This window comes from Poecilia formosa, unplaced genomic scaffold, assembly GCF_000485575.1.
Source record: "Poecilia formosa unplaced genomic scaffold, Poecilia_formosa-5.1.2 Scaffold13, whole genome shotgun sequence".
NCBI lineage: Eukaryota > Metazoa > Chordata > Actinopteri > Cyprinodontiformes > Poeciliidae > Poecilia > Poecilia formosa.
In genome coordinates, this window is record NW_006799952.1 from 1,147,345 (window position 1) to 1,163,435 (window position 16,091).

A 16,091-nucleotide genomic window follows, 5' to 3' on the forward strand; every position below is an offset into this window, starting at 1 on the left:
GGAAAGTGTGACGTCTTGAAAAGGGAAAGTGTGCAGATGTACAAGTTGCAGAAGAATTAAATCCAGATTCTGTTTATATGAAAAAAAAACCTCACAGCTTGTTTTGTTAGTTCCACTGGTGCAAAATATATTTATTATATTTTGAAAGCCATTAATCTCCTGCTGTCAGCACAACTTGAATGCGATCAACACCTTCACAGGTTGTGAATTCAAATACATCTTATTTTATTTCCTGTATAAACGCATTTATGCAACCGGAACCAATGTGTAGCTATCTAGTGTAACACTGCAGCTGTTTAGAGTCCATACACAAAGCATTCTGTACTTCCCACTTTCTGTGAGTTATCACCTCTCACCTCTGACCAGAGAAAAGCAGGCCTACGGAGGAAAGCCTAATATCCTGTGAGCCCATACTACCGTAGGGGCGGATTGTCAGGCCCTGCCTTTTCAAGCCATGCACACCCTAGTGTGTTCAACACAAATGCTAGTTCAACATGCAACATCCGTCAAGATGCAGCACACATACAGGGACCAAACAAATCATTCAGTTTCGACTCAAATTCCATCCTAATGAACTGAAAAAGAGGATTTTCATTTGTGTGAAACAAGCTCTTTAGCTTTTTTATTAGCCATCTGGGCTCCCATCCCTCATCAGCTAAAGTACTGAGAAACATATTTTTTATATAATTCACCACACATCTGTAATAATGAATGATAAGAGGGAGTGTTAATCTTCAAAATGTCTGTATTATGTAGTGACGTGTATGGAAAATAAAACAAATGACTATATTACAGAAAGGTAGTCTGGCTTCACTTAGTAGCAATGATCATCTTTTTTTTTTTATTTAAATTGGCTTTTATTGCCTAAATGTTTTTTTATTTTTATTTTTCAGGATGACTTGCAGGCTTTATTTGGCCAGTATTGAAGTCCTTTGATAGATGTAGTAATTTTGAATCTAGCAGAAAATTATAGAATAACAGAAATATTGTCATTTATGATCCAAGGAATGTGTCCCTGACATTTGTCAGATTTTTCTTTTGTTAAACTCGAATGTAAGGATTATGCAGGAGGTTGATGTTTATAGACTGAAAAGTTTAAAAGTTCTTAGTTTTGATTCATAGAAACACTTGTGGATCAAGTGAAAACCAACCTATTTATCAGTGCATCACTAACCTGAGGATGTTGTCGCTAGAACATGTTTAAGTCTTGAACCAGCAACCAGAGAGCTTAGGAATCTTGTAATTTTATGACGCCTTCCGGCTACAGATCTTTCATATTTGATTCTATATAATTGTCCTGGGTTACTGAACTTGCTCACCCAGCGTGCTCCGAAGTTCCACACTGACTCATCTTTTTGTTGTTTTGTGCAGAGGAAGGTATCTCAGATGAAGCTGCTCAAATAGAGACCGCCACCCAGCAGACCCTGCATTACACACTGGCCAATCAACAGGTCCAGTTCCATCGTATTGGTGAGGATGGACAGGTTCAGGTGGTGCGTATCAAATGTTTCATTTTTCACTTTCTGTAAATCCTTCGGAAAGCATTTTCTTAATTACAAGAATCATTTTTTTATCTCTACATATTAGTTTCTAAAATTTGTCCCCCACATCCTGGGTTTCAGTTTAATTTAGGAGTCCCACAGAGCAGGCCTGGGATAGTTCATACCACCCACTACAGTGACAGTGGGGAAATATTGACCAACATATAAATTAATAAAAGACTAATGGATGCTGAATGATGGATTTGGCCATTAACACATGCCGTGGCCAAAGGTCACATTGAGGCCCACTGCGACATATGGGTGGGCTGTTAAAGAAAAAGTAAATAAACTAAATTCCCAGTGTCCTGAAATCATCTAAAGTATTCGATTTAAAACATCCCTTGAGCTACAACAATAGATGCGAGATTAAACACCTTATGAGAAAACTTGTTGTGAGCAGTTCTCCCACAAAGAGTAACTCTGGAATTTGTTTTCTTCCTGTAAGAGGTAAAGAAGCAATGAAAGACATCAAAAACTTCAAATGACTGAGCAGGATCATGCTTCAGAAACGATTTGTAGATTAAATGAAATGACTGTCTGGTAAATCAGTTGTATGTTGAAATTAAGCAGATGCTGCTATTCGAGACCAATGCTCCATTTTGTGCCATTATGGAATATAATTCATGTTTAAGCACGAGGTTGTAAACTGATGGCTGTAGATTCTTCCTCAGTATTTTCTAGTAGAGAGCAGAGTTCATGGTTACCTACATCAAGTCATGGTAATAAAGCAGGGGTGTCCAAAGTCGGTCCTCGAGGGCCGGCATCCTGCATGTTTTAGTTCTCTCCCTAGTGATAGTAACAATTTCCTCAGCAAGTCAGTGTTCTCCTTAGGCCTCTAATGAGCCATCATTTGATGCAGGTGTGTAAAACCAGGGAGAGAACTAAAACATGCAGGATGCCGGCCCTCGATGACCGATTTTGGACACCCCTGTAATAAAGCATCAAATCAGCCCCAGACCGTCATGCTACCACCACCAGATTCGATTGTAGGATCTTGTTTTCAAATGCTGTATTAGTTTTACAACAGCCTTGGAACTCTCCCATGGCCATTTTCCACTCTCTCTTTTTTTTATTTTTTTTTATTGTTGGATCTTAAAATTTGACCTTAACTGAGCCAACTAAGCCCTGCAGAGCTTGAGATGTTATTCGTCATCTCCTGGACGACTAACTGATGTGCCCAGCCACTCCTGGGAAGGTTCACCGCTGCTTTATGCTTAGTAGAACCCTAAAGCCTTACAAATGCTGCAGTGATTTTATTCTAATCTGTTCTTTAATTTCTTTATATAGGCACATTGTGTGATCTTTATTTGAACATTTCTGAATTTTAAGGTGGTGTTTGTTTGGCACGTAACGCCTTCTGATTATTCTCATTTATTTGAACTTGCATCCCGAAGTCACTGAGTTCATTTAAAGCCAGTGTTTACTGGCTTTGGCTCCACACTTTGTCAGAAAAATCATGCATTTTAAATAAAAAAAAACTTGTGTCCCTTTCCTCTTGTGTCTCAGATTCCACCGGGACAGCTGCACATCGCCCAGGTGCCACAAGGCGAAGAGGTGCAGATCACACAGGACAGTGAGGCAAGTTTTTATCAGTGCTCGTCTGATAGAAGTCAAACAACATCGGACCAATTTTCCAAACTCGTTTTGTCTGTTAAATGATACAAGCACCTCATCACTGTTTCTTTTTTCACCCAACTCATATCTATTACACCTCATTCATGTTTGAGAGGCTGGTTGGAAATAAAGTTAATGATATCTACAGCTGCCACATTTTAGAAGCCAGATTCTTGAGAGTTTGTTATGGAACTGACTTACAGTATCCAACTGACTTTTCTGTTTTTGACTATCTTGTTTTTTTTTTTATTTAAGAAATGTCCTTTTCTTTTTATGGAAGATAAATATTAAACCCTTCAAGAACTTTGGACAAATTATTTTCCCATAGACATAGCGCTTCAGTTATAGAAATAGCGGGGTTAGACATTAATGGTTGTATATAGAGTTATATGTTGTCAGTGTTGTCCCATGAAAAGATATACTTAAATACTTTCAGGAATGTGAGGGGTGTACTCACTTTTGTGATGCACTGTAATCTGCCAATTGCATTAAAACCTTTTTTTTTTATTTTTTTAAATCAATATCAAGGAATTATTGCCTTATAACAAGCTTGTATAACTTGCTGAAAAGTTAATTGCAAGTTAGTTTTCTTATTTCAAGTGTATGGGGGTATTTTCACTAGAAACTTGACCAAAAATACTTGGTAAGATTGTGTGTTTTTGCAGTGTAAAATCATTGAAGCCTGTGTCTGTGACGTTGTAAAAAGTGAAAAGTTCGACAAGTTGAACTGCATAGCTAAAGTTGTTGCCTTGAGGTCTGAATTTTTTTTTGTTTGTTTGTACAGTTTGTAGCGGCTTCTGCAGAGTTTTGTTTCAGTCTGTCCAATGCTCAGGTGACTCATTGTACCCCCATCAGACATCACAGCATGCACACATAGTTTGCCAGTTAAAATCATATTTTACCCCCAAACCACACGAACAGAAGGAGAAAAATTCCTGCATCAGCATCGTTCTTAATGATTTTTACAAGGCTGTGGGAGAAAGATTCGTTTCATGGCGCCACTCTGTATACACACACACACACACACACACACATGCATACATGTAATCAAATACTCAACATGATACATGTTGTACATGGGTGACAGCCTGACATTTGTGCAAAAGCAATTGACACTTCAACCAAGTGTTTTTCTCATTTCCTGTTCAGTAATAGTGCTAAAGGACCTTCTGTGAGAAATGCAAAACTGAGCGAGGGAGACACAATAAATTGGAGGCAGAAAACCTCTAAAGCTTTTCCTGCTCTTTGTGGCTGAGCCCAGCTTTTTTTTTTTTCCCTCTTGCCTTTTTCCTATTTCAAGATATTATTTGTTTTTTTGGAGTTCAAAGCTTAGCAACAAAATCCCACTTCTGCCAGCTGCCACTCACAGAATATGTTTTCATTAGGAACGGGCCCCTTTCATCAAAGACATTGGTTTGAGCGTGCTTGAAAAGGAAATGAACTGCCTCTGAGACTGTACGACTCTGGTCATATGGAAGCTCAGACAGAGTTCCATGTGTACATGAGTACAATTAGCAAAACGGGAAAAAAAAACAGCTGAGCCTTGGATGTTTTCCCCTCATATGTTTTTGTTAATGTGATTGTGGGCGTTCAGAGGTTTTACAATGGTTACAGTGTCATAAGCAGATTATTTTTGTTTACAAAAGCCTTGATGTAGCCAGATATAATATAGACGCTGACATCAATGCAAGGGCATTTCATTCGCTTCTCGTTATGATCTGTGTGCAAAACGGAGCTGTCTTATCATGTAGGAGTTGGCAAAAACAAACTGGTTCGACACTTTTCAGCCCTCACCATTGGCTTTTTACGTCTAGTTCGTAGGAAATCAAAGACTTGGCAGTGTTTAATGACTTGACTCTCTATTTGACGCTTCATTTATTCATTTTAGGGAAACCTCCAGATTCATCAGGTGCACGTCGGCCAGGACGGACAGGTAAGAGTAAACACCAGTCACGAAAGACTAATTATTCCATCGTTTCTTCTGTGTTTTACTTTTGCTCTAAAGAAAACCTTGCATCCACCATTTATGTGGCCAATAAGTGTTAAACTTAAAACAGATCAAGATGATGAATATGCTAAAGAAGTTGCGTCACTCTGGAATAGTACCTTACACACTGGAAGAAATCTAAAGGCATATTTATTCAAGTTAGTTCAGTCCACAGAGAAACACTCATTCTAAACAATATTACTAGCAGCACACCGAACAATGCCTCCAAAATTTGCTGTTGATTTATTTTCCCAAACTTCTACTTAATGAATCCATGACTTTCCCTGAAGGTCATGTGACCCAGAGACCCATTTCTTTTAGGCACTGGTCGCTAGCCTGGGTATTGATCCAGTGTTATCTTTCCAACGTTAATAGTGAGATGCATGGTAAGAAAGATGGATAAAAAGATCACAGCTAAAGAACTGCACCAAAGAGGGCTATTTTTTGTCTCATCTATTCTCCATAAAAGGGTGGAATACCACAAAAAAAAGTTTTCTGTAGTTGGCCAAGCTCAGTTGAGACTTCAGCTCCAAGTCTGACCAACACTACCATTGGATTTAATGTGAAACAAAGGCTAAATATTCGAGCCCACTGTTAGGAGTGGTGGTAGGTATTTGATGCTGTGGGCTAGTATATTAAACCTAATGGAAGCTCATTTGAGTGCTTAGCCTCGTGAAGTATTGGCAATTAGAGGGTTTTAAGATGTTCTATTTTGAGTGAAAATCCTGCGGTTGCTTTCAGAAAATTAAAAATGCATGGTCATTGGGTCTATCAGCAGGATATTGATCCAAATCGAAAATGACCACATCAATGCAGAAATGGGTCACCAACACAAAATCAACCCTCTTATATTGTTGTCTCAGTTGCCAGACGTAAAAGCCTTAGAATATTTCGCTCTCTGTTTGTGCTCCAACCTTGTGAAATGTTTATAGGGGAAATTGACGTCCTGTGCTGTTGGCAAAGGAGGGTTATGCAAAATATTGGCAGCAACAGTTGTGCCACTAGTGTTTTTGTAAAAAAAAAACAGTTCTTCCCGAGTGTGCATTTTTCTGTTTTTTTTTTTCCCCAGTTGACTAAACATTCTTAAAATAAAGTAACAATTTTCCTACATTTTTCAGTGTGTTTTGCTACACCAGTAAACATTAATTTATTTTAAAGCTTTTTCCACAACTTAACCAGGGGTGCCTATTAACATGACCAGTCTGTAATTTGTTTCCCACCACTTATGACTATTCAGTCCGACATAATATAAATTTACCAGGTAGATTCAAATGACTTACAGGGTTGGCGGTGTGTTTGTGTTCCCCTCAGTCTTCTGTTTTGTTTTTATCAGTCTTTTTCTTTTTTTTTTTTTTGTACATAAGGCAGTTTTTCTGTTCCCTCTTCTACAGTCCAAGTTTGTGTCGTTCAGAACTGACTTGGCCTGCGCTCAACCATCGCCGGTCACATATGGATGCGTGAAGACAGCTATAATTTCTCATTCATGATTCGATCCTGTTTGTCTAGAGACGGGGCTTTAGGGGAGGAAGTCTTCTCACGCCGGTCGTCTGCTGGCTGTGCTGTTTTGGGTTATTTTGCCACAGCAGGTGTTTTATGTAACAGCTGAATGCCATCTTTTTTCTCTTAAATGATTTAATGATTTCTGCATGAGCACTGTATTTTTTTTTATAAAGGTATCAAAGTGAGATTGCCTGTTTTAATTACTGGATCCTCTCGAGTCGTGGATTAAGTTAGTGGTCACTTCCCTATATAAAAGCTTTCTGCATGAGAGGAGCTACAAACCACCCACAAACGCACACTTTTGCCCAAAAATTTCCACATTTTATTGGCCTTTTAGGATCTCTGTGATTATCTTTCCTTATAGGTTCAAGATGCCATAAGCTCTGCGCACATTTGTGATGTGTGAATGCATCTGCTTTATATGAGGGATTTTGTTGTTGTTTGTATTCTTTACTGGCTGTTTAGCTCCGCGTGTGTTTTCAATTGATTGAGGTAGTCACCACACATCCTGTAGCTCCCCCTCTCTCACACACTCAATCACACATGCATGCTGATGTCCTGGAATGACCCGCTCGCTGAGCCTGATGGCTGCATTCCTGTGTCTCTCTCTTTCTCTTCCTCTCTTTCTCTTTTTCGGATCCTAACCAAGTTTTGAAGTCAGATTTGGTTTAGATTTAGCGTCCTGATGCACATTTCCAAATCCTCAAAAGAGTTCATGAACTACCCATTAAAAGACTTCCATCATATCTGTCAGGTTTGCTGTGCATTGACTCCATGACTACTTGCAATTTACAAGTTAACGCATTTTATATGTAAATTGGCTACAGTGGGCAGGCTTATGCTCTCTAAGGGCATGCGAAACAAAACACTGCACAAACACAAAACTCCCAAGGCAGTGTCTGGGAGCTCTCTCCAATAAAATGCTCCCATTTTTGTTTTTCATGATATGTGTTTGTTTTGGCTACACACCCATTCGACTCTGCAAACCCAATCAGAGCGTCCCATTCTTTCAACAATTGAGTACAACAATGGCAGCCTCTCTGCTCTCATATTCTCATGGACCAGAGGGCAGGCAAAGCTAAGGGCAAACTTTAAATCTGATTACACACAGAAAGACCATCATGACATGCACAGGAAACTGGGCCTAAGCAAGCATGATAGTAGCTTTAGAGTTTATTCAAGCAGATAAGACACTGAGCAGATCTTTTGCAAGCTGCGAAAGTATAAAATATTTTCCCTTATCAGGATTGCTGTGGTGTGTTTTGGAACAGAGCTCATCAAAATCTTCTACAAAGCAAAATAATTGAACGTGATTCTAATCTATTCCTCCTTGGATGTTTTAATTTGTGTGTTTTCATTTAGGAATGATCTCACTGTTTTTGTAACATGGCAGAATAGTGCAGAGGCTGTACTGGTGTAACTTCGCCCATGCAGTTCATCACACCCCAAGCCTTGTTCTTTTTCTTCCTCTGAGACTGTTCCTCCTTGTGGTTAAACAGTTCCTGTGGTGTAGCTGCGGTTACACCTGTCTTTTAAAGCCCACCTGATACTTCTAATAACTCCAGGTTATATTAACCAACAAATGGCTTTCATTCACAGGTTGGATCTTGACTGCTTGCAGATTTGTTACCTATTAAGCAAATGTTTGTTGCCGTATTTGGACGCTTGGAGTTTTAACAGCTTCCCACAGATGGGGCTTTGAACAATAGGCTTGTTCAGAGGTCTTGCGAGTTGCAAAGACCTCTGAAAAGATAATCCTCAGTCATTATCCCACTGACATTAAGCATTAAAATACACATTGGCAAACCTTCATCTGTCGGATCAAGATCATTTGTGCAGATTTTATGTGACTTGTATTTGGCCACAGTCTCCAAACTAGAGCATCTTTTATATTATGTCAGATGTCAGATTTAGGTGTTATGATTTAAAGACAAAAATGGCTCCAACCCTGCCTTTAGGAGCTTCAGTATGATGAGAGCAATTTAATAATTACTTCTGTCAGTTTAATCCCTTTTATCTCCACTGGGCATTATGCCACTGGGGCAGATGCTTGTTTAAATACTTATGTCCTTGCAAAGTCAGTCACAATGTCCCAATTATGTTTGTTTTACTAATAATATGTGTTAGTTTGCCTCAAAGCTGTTGCCATGTCATAATGGTGACAATAAATTGTAGTAGATGCTTTGCATGTATATTGGCATTTAGGTTAATGCTTTTATGATTTGCATTCAGATTTCTACTCACGATCAACATATTTGGATTCATGCCCTTCAGCAAGTTTTCAAGAAGTTTCTGATTCAACTCTGGCAAAGTGTTATGACCGCTGTTATTATTACTAATGGCGCAGTTTACTCAAATATTTAAATAGTTTTTCCCGGCAATGACTTGGCTTTTTCACATAAGCCACACATTTTCAATTGGTTCATGTCAGGATCATTTCAAAAGTTTAATATTGGCCAGCTTTGTAGCTCACAAAATCCGGTTTTGACGAGTGATAGAGACATTGTCCTGTTGGAACGTCCAAATCTATCCAAGTTTAAATTATCTCGCTGTTCATTTGAGGCGAAGTTGAAGAATTTGCAGATAGTTCTCCTTTATTGTCACATCTATTTTATTCAGCTACTCAGCATGATGCTTTTTCAACAACAACAAGTGCACCTAATTCTTGCTTTTAAAAATGTTAAGTTTTGTGTTTTTGTTATTCTGTCCTTGACAATCATTATTTTAAAGACCTGTCCGCATGGCTAAGGCTGCATGTCTTGGACCATTACTTTTGTTTTGCTAGTAGACAATCATAAAGCCCATAAAAAAGAAAATATAGTCCTCATTGTCCTGCCTATTCTTTTTTGTGAAAATGTTTAGGCAAATCTTGCGACACGTTGAGGAAAAAATAAAAAATAAATAAGAAAAACACTGAATTAACCTTCCACAATATTTTTCAAATTGACAATCTGAAGGACATTTTCCCTATGAAGATAATTAAATACATTTGGGCTTTAAAGAGAGAACACAAGGTCCAGCTTTGTGCAAAGAGTTACAGTTTATTTGGTCTTAATAAGAGAGGCTAAACTAAAATGGTGGAGGGCTCCAGACTGACCTTTGCGTGTACAATTTGTCCATGGTACACACAGTGGACAAATGTGTCCATTGTGTGGAGACATTTGTGCTCAGTCAAACTGAACCAGTTTGACTGAGCGCATTAAATAAGCAGAACAATATGTGAAACTCATTGGACTGTTTGCTGTGTATTCTTGGCCCACTGCCTGGGTACAAATTACAGTTTTGTAGGTTAGTTTAAGGTGTTTTGCACAGATGAAAACAGACAGTCACAAGCTAAAAGCAGAGCAACTCTGCCAGCTGAAGGTCAAAACAAAACTGGTCAACAGGGATCCAAGGGTGCGTTCACACTGCAGACTGAAGTGACTCAATTCCGATTTTTGGCAATTCCGATTTTTTTGCCGGGGCCGTTCACACTGCCAGTAAATGCGACCTGTATGTATTCTGCAGTTTAAACGGGCAAACGACCTGAAAGTGTCCCGCATGCGCAGTAGAGGGCGCAATAGCGTCAGCGTTCTCAGTGTTCTGCCAACTGCCATAAAAAGAAGAAGTGCTCAGTGTTTGCGGAAGTAAACATGGAGGCTAACGGTGGAGCTTAGCTTACATATTTGAAGTTGTTGTCCGGCGCCGGAGCAGCATATTAACAACTTAATCTTCATTATAGTCCATCATGGTTGTTGTTTTTCTTCCCATTTGCGCGTATCAGGACGCAGAATAGTGAGATTTGTTGAGAATCAGTGACATTCAGTTCGGATGAAGGCGACCTGGACGTTAGGTCGCATTAGAATCGGATACGTATCGGATGTGGGTCACATTCGAAAAAGAATCCGACCTGTGCTGTTCACACTGCCATGAAAAGATCAGATACAGGTCGCATTACATCAAAAAAATCGGAATTGAGTCACTTAAGGCTGCAGTGTGAACGCGCCCCAAATGTTCTAGTTCGCAAAATAAAATCTGTCTGAGGAAAAGAGAAGGCAAACTCATGAAACTATAAAATAACTAGTCTTTTACTGTTCTCCTCCATTTGTAACCTCTTATCTGGAGCTCTTCTGTCTGCGTTGTGATCTTACCCTGCTGATTCAGACCAAATGGGAAGATTGGAAGATAAAAGAGGACTGATTAGGAGGAGTGGCTGAAGTGAAAAGATGGGGGAAAAAAAACATTAGCAGAGAGAGAAGAAAAGATGAGATGTCTGGTTTGCATATTATGTCCTAAAAATGGCTAGAAATTGACAACAGCTGATGGAGAATACCCGCTGCAGTACCGAGTCGTGTTACAGGGTGTAATATTAGTACAAGGAGATTGAGATTATGCCCTCTGCTGGTTCACTTACTCAAACAAATTGACCGCAACGTAATGTTAGTTCACTTAGTTTCTTTTGTTCTTATACAGTATGTAGACTTGCATTCTGGTTTTTATGTTGGAATTCAAACACTGAGTTAAAAGTATTGAAAATGGGGGGAAAAAACAAAAAAAGTGGTACTGGCGAAAGCACAGCTCTATAATCCATGTGTTTGGGTTCACTTGACAGCAGTTCCAGTTGGAATCTCTTCAGTTACTCTGTCCAACAAAATTAGCACTTTCTTGGCAACCTTAGGCAACTGTTTAAATGAAAGGCGAACTGAGTCTAAAGATGCCTATGACCTTAAGGATGTTTTTATCTTAAAGCTGGCTTTATCTTTAAAGCATATTGGTTTCATTGACTTGCTGTTGAAATGGCACAGAAATACTGTGTGTTGGAGACGATGTGAGCAAGGTTAAGATCTTTCAGACATGCAGTTTAGTTTTTTTTTTTTTAAATCTATGTCAAACCAGAGAGCAGCTTTTCTTGTTTTGTCATCTGGCAAACTCGAAATTAACTTTCATGCCTTAAATCCAAGAATTACTTGTGCATAATCATGTTGCCACAAAACCAGATGAGGTGGTTTCAGTGATTTGATTGAGCTCTGGAGCTGTCAGACTAAATACCCTTTTGAAACCTAAGTTCCAAAGTTATTTGATTTGCAAGTTGACCAACTCTGGAAGGAACTCTGGGTATTTCAGTTTTTCGGGGGCTTTTTGAAAGATGGAGGATGCTGCACCTTGCTTCAATTTTACACTCTTTGTTTTGCATACTACAGTGGTCCATTCTATTTGCTAAGGGCGTTTTGTCAGTCTATAAACCTCTTGAATTTGTCAGGGATCTTGTGGACACGTCATATCATTAAAGCAAATAATTTCTAAATTAAGAGCAATAAAATCCCCAAAAATCTAGAAATTAACATTTTACAGCAAAAACTATACTTCAAAAATGGTGCCCAGGATAAGGTCAGAGCTACTGGATGCATGAAGAAATGACCTCACTAACGGACTGGTTGTTAGTTTTCAATGCTACTGTTGCGCAATAGTTTGGGATTTCAAAAACTGATGAGAAAATATGTACATTAAAGACCTTCTGAATCTAATTTATGAGAGCAGGAAAAGGCTAAACATGTCTAATAAAACTTTCAGAAAGGCATCAAATCCCATGTTGAGTAAGCCAGCAGTGTTGGAGAAGTTCCACCATCAGATATCATTACCCTTTACCATGGCTATCTGGGAAAATCCGGCACATCTCAAGAGAGTCCTAAAAGGCTTCGCTAATTTCACTGATCTTGTCATCAACTCGCATCATTTACAAATGACTGACTTGACAGCCGTCCGTTATGGGTTTTATGGGTTATGGGTTCCTCTAAAGTCTGGACACTGTCCCCCCAGTTCTCTTCCTCACCATAGTTGAACTACTGCCATTTTCTTTTTTTTTTTTTGGTCAGCACATGTTTCCCCGCATCTGTTGCACCATCCCAATTGATGTTCTTCATGGTCAGTATGGGAACTGGGTCACAGAAGAGAGTCCAGCTCGGCACTGGTCCATCCAGCCTTGCTGCCAGAACTTGTAAGCACAGCAGCAGCACCCGGAAGAAAAGAAAAAGTGTTGTGCTAAGAGATGATGAGTGGATATTAAAGGAACAAATTATTATGAAAGACCAAATGCGTGAGAAAGAAGTGACAAAATGGCTGTAAAGAGATATAACTTTTTATTGTGTCTGACCCCAGCTCTTCCCAAACCATTTTGTAACACAAATGGGGATGCTCTTGTTTGCATCTGTGTGACAATAGCCAGAAACGACAGCTCCACTGAGAAGGGTCTGGCATGGAAATTACACTTTGTTCTGATTTGTTCTTTCCAAACAAAAAGCAGATGAGAAATGTGTAGGCTTAACCTTCCAGAAACATGGTGTGGTGTGATATGTGCTGGAGTCATACTGCTGGCATGTGGCCTGGGTCGCTCACTTGTCCCCCTCTCCCCCCCCTTTTTACTTTTCCCCCCTTCAGAGTGTTGTTTCTGGGGTGGAAGTGGTTGTTATGATGCCTGTGATTCACAGAGCTCTTGGAGAATAACACTGAGACGAGATGATGCAAACAAGATGTTTTATGACCAATCTGTCGTATTAGTGGGATGTACATAAACACTTGAGGATTTAGGGATCAAGTGGCGGATTTTGTTTCAAAGGAGTTGTGGTCTGCTTTGTGTCCTGGTGGCATTAGGCCCTGGAGATAGTGGGCAAAAGATTGGAGGAATCCCTTTAAGCTCCAAACGTGAGTGTTGATGCATATGGTTGAGTCAGCATTTCGGAGTTGTGCAGAGGAGGGTACCCCCACGTGTGTTTTCGTCTGTCTTTCGGGGCAAAGCAAAGGATGGTTTTGCTCCCAAGTAAAGATGGATCAGATGTTTTAGATGGATTTTACTGTGAGTCAGCATCCACACCAGAGCCGACAGGTTTGAATCAAATGGTGCTGGATTGTTAGTTTTAGTGCATTTAGTGCCCATATAATTTAACTTGTTCCTTCACAATTAGTTTTATTAGGTACACCTTGCTATTTACTCATTTGGCTCCACCTTTGCAAACAGAGCTGCCCCAATTCTCTGTTGCGTTGATTTAGCATTGAATCAGAGAGATTTTTGTCAACATTGACATAATAGCAACGTGAAGTTGCTTCAGGTCTGTTTATTGCATTTCCTCTTTTACCTACCCTAATGTGGTCACAGAGTTTGTGTCTCCTGGTTCACATCAAGTCACTGAAATGCAAACATCTTTATCAAGGAATTTTGCAAATATTGGAATGGACTTGGGAATGAACCAAAGCCAGTGTTGGAACTACGCTTTTGTTTTGAAAAAAAATTATCTTTGCAAAAACAAATAAAGGGAATAAGTAAGCAGCATATAATACTCACAGCCTTTGGCGTTTATTATTGTGGCTGTTTAAGAAATCTTTCACAGAGCTCAAGATAAACATCGATGGGGAGTTAACCCCAAGCATTCTTTTGATAATGTTTAAAAGTGTTTTGCCAGCAGTCAAACTGAATTTACCTGAGAGATGTGATGTACTGATAAATCAAAAGCCCTCAGTGAGCTACCTAATGATGATGATGACAGATGCTGTCCACAGCAAATCTGAAATCAGAGCTGCAACAGTTGGAGTACATTTGGGGTCAACTTCCAGTGCAACCTGTTAGCTTTAAGTGTAGGTCGGATATAGGTCATTGAACATCTTCTGTCCACATACCACTTTACTTGTATTTATGGGTGTTTAAAGTGATAAAGAATGAAAAACATGAGAAAATGGTTTCATGTTTACTGGTGTCAGTAAAGGGATATTTGATTTAAGAAATTTCTTGGCTCCATCAGGACTCGTTTGCAGCTTCTGAATCAACATGAGATAAAGTGACTTGTTACGAGGGGTATTTTTTTTTATTTTTATTTTTTTTGTGTGTGTTGGTTAAATTTCACAACCGGTGTATATCATCTCCTGGCTCCACAGAATAAAACAGGATAATTGGAAACATGATAACATGATAAAGTCAACATCCTAAATCACAAAATTTACTGGCATTGTAAAAATGCCTTCGCCAATCAGGCACAAAAGGGTTTTATTTGAGCTAGAGAACAGAGAAAGTCTTCATGGCACTTTGTTTTTTTTTTTTTTTCTTGTTTTTGTTTTGTTTTTTCATCAGCTTGATCCTTCACTGTGGCCTGTTGTTGTTGCCATCAGACTCCTTTGGTATTCCTGCTCTGGATCAGGAATTGGTTCAAACTGGTTTTGTCATAAAAAAAATCTCCCAGAGTCGGTCCTTATTGCGACTCCCAGTTTGTTGGTGGGAGTTGCAAAACCAAAGGATACAAGGGAGGGTTTGATTGGTTGCAGGTGTTGAGCTGTGGTGCAGAAACAAGTCGTGTTTGGGGTAAAGATGGGAAGTTTTTAGGTCACAAGTTCATATAAAACAAGCATTCTACAGAATCACATGGTGATGGGGAATTTTATGCGTTGGCCCATGTGCCCACAGTGTCTTATCTGAACATAAGTGTACAGGAAAAAAGCTCCAAGAACTTTTACTGGTTTTATACAGTTACATCTGTGTAAATTAAAATACCATTTCTAAGTTAATTTATTTCAGGAATTTAATATAAAAAGTAAAATTCAACGGGGTTTAAAGTCTTTAAAATGTTTTATTTGCCTTTATTAATTAGCAACTTGACAGGAAGAATGTCAGAAAGAAAAGGAGAGGACATGCAGTAAATGGCCCAAGGCCTGGAATCAAACCAGGGACAGCTGTGTTGAGGTGCTGTTGCTCTTCCAGTGAAGCACTTGGTGTCCCATGCCCACATTGTTTTACATGGCAAGCATCTATCTCTGTTATTATGGATAACCATTGCCTTAAATTAATTTAAACCCAAAATTCATTTTTGTCTCCACTAAACCTTTTATTGATGTCCATGGATACAGCACTCTGTAAACACTGAAATCATCTACAGCACATAAAAGTTCACTTTAAAATTGAATTGCATTATTAAATTTTAGATGATATTCTCATTTATTGAGATCTGCTTGCATTTTATTTTCTGCAGGTTTTGGTTGCTTTCACAGAGCTTATTGTTTTCCATTCTGTCATTCTGCTGAGGCCCAGCTACAGTCACATAAAGCCCCCAGCCTAAGAGACAAAATAAAATAAGACAAAAAACAATCAACCAAGAAATTTAATGACTGCAGTGAGATGTATTTAAGGCGTGCTTTTTATTTTTCAAGCCCACACAAAACAAGCTGTTGGACGGTTGGTGGTATAAATGTGCGTTTCCACAGCGAAGTTTCAGCCAAGCCTTAGTCTCTCTCTCCCCTTCCAGTTAGACATAGTCTGCCCAGCCAGGGCTGGTGTTTCTGCTTTAACATCTGCCCAGGCTTTGCAGATGTTGTTGACTGCTGCTAAATGGGGAGGAAGTTTCAAGCATCACAAACTCCAAATGTTTTTTTTTTTTTTTTCCCAACCTCCCCCCCCCTGTTTTGGTTTAGTATTTCCAAGATCTAAAAGAAGA

General features: G+C 39.2%; 1 protein-coding gene across 1 annotated transcript in view; it reads left to right on the plus strand.

The window, feature by feature from the left end:
• Nucleotides 1-16,091, plus strand: part of banp (BTG3 associated nuclear protein) — a 50,125-nt gene that overhangs the window by 22,160 nt on the left and 11,874 nt on the right. Inside the window, exons 12-14 of the mRNA XM_016668222.1 lie at nt 1,374-1,493; nt 3,048-3,119; nt 5,044-5,088. Of these exons, the coding sequence (XP_016523708.1) occupies nt 1,374-1,493; nt 3,048-3,119; nt 5,044-5,088 (237 nt within the window). The remainder of the gene's footprint in view (nt 1-1,373; nt 1,494-3,047; nt 3,120-5,043; nt 5,089-16,091) is intronic.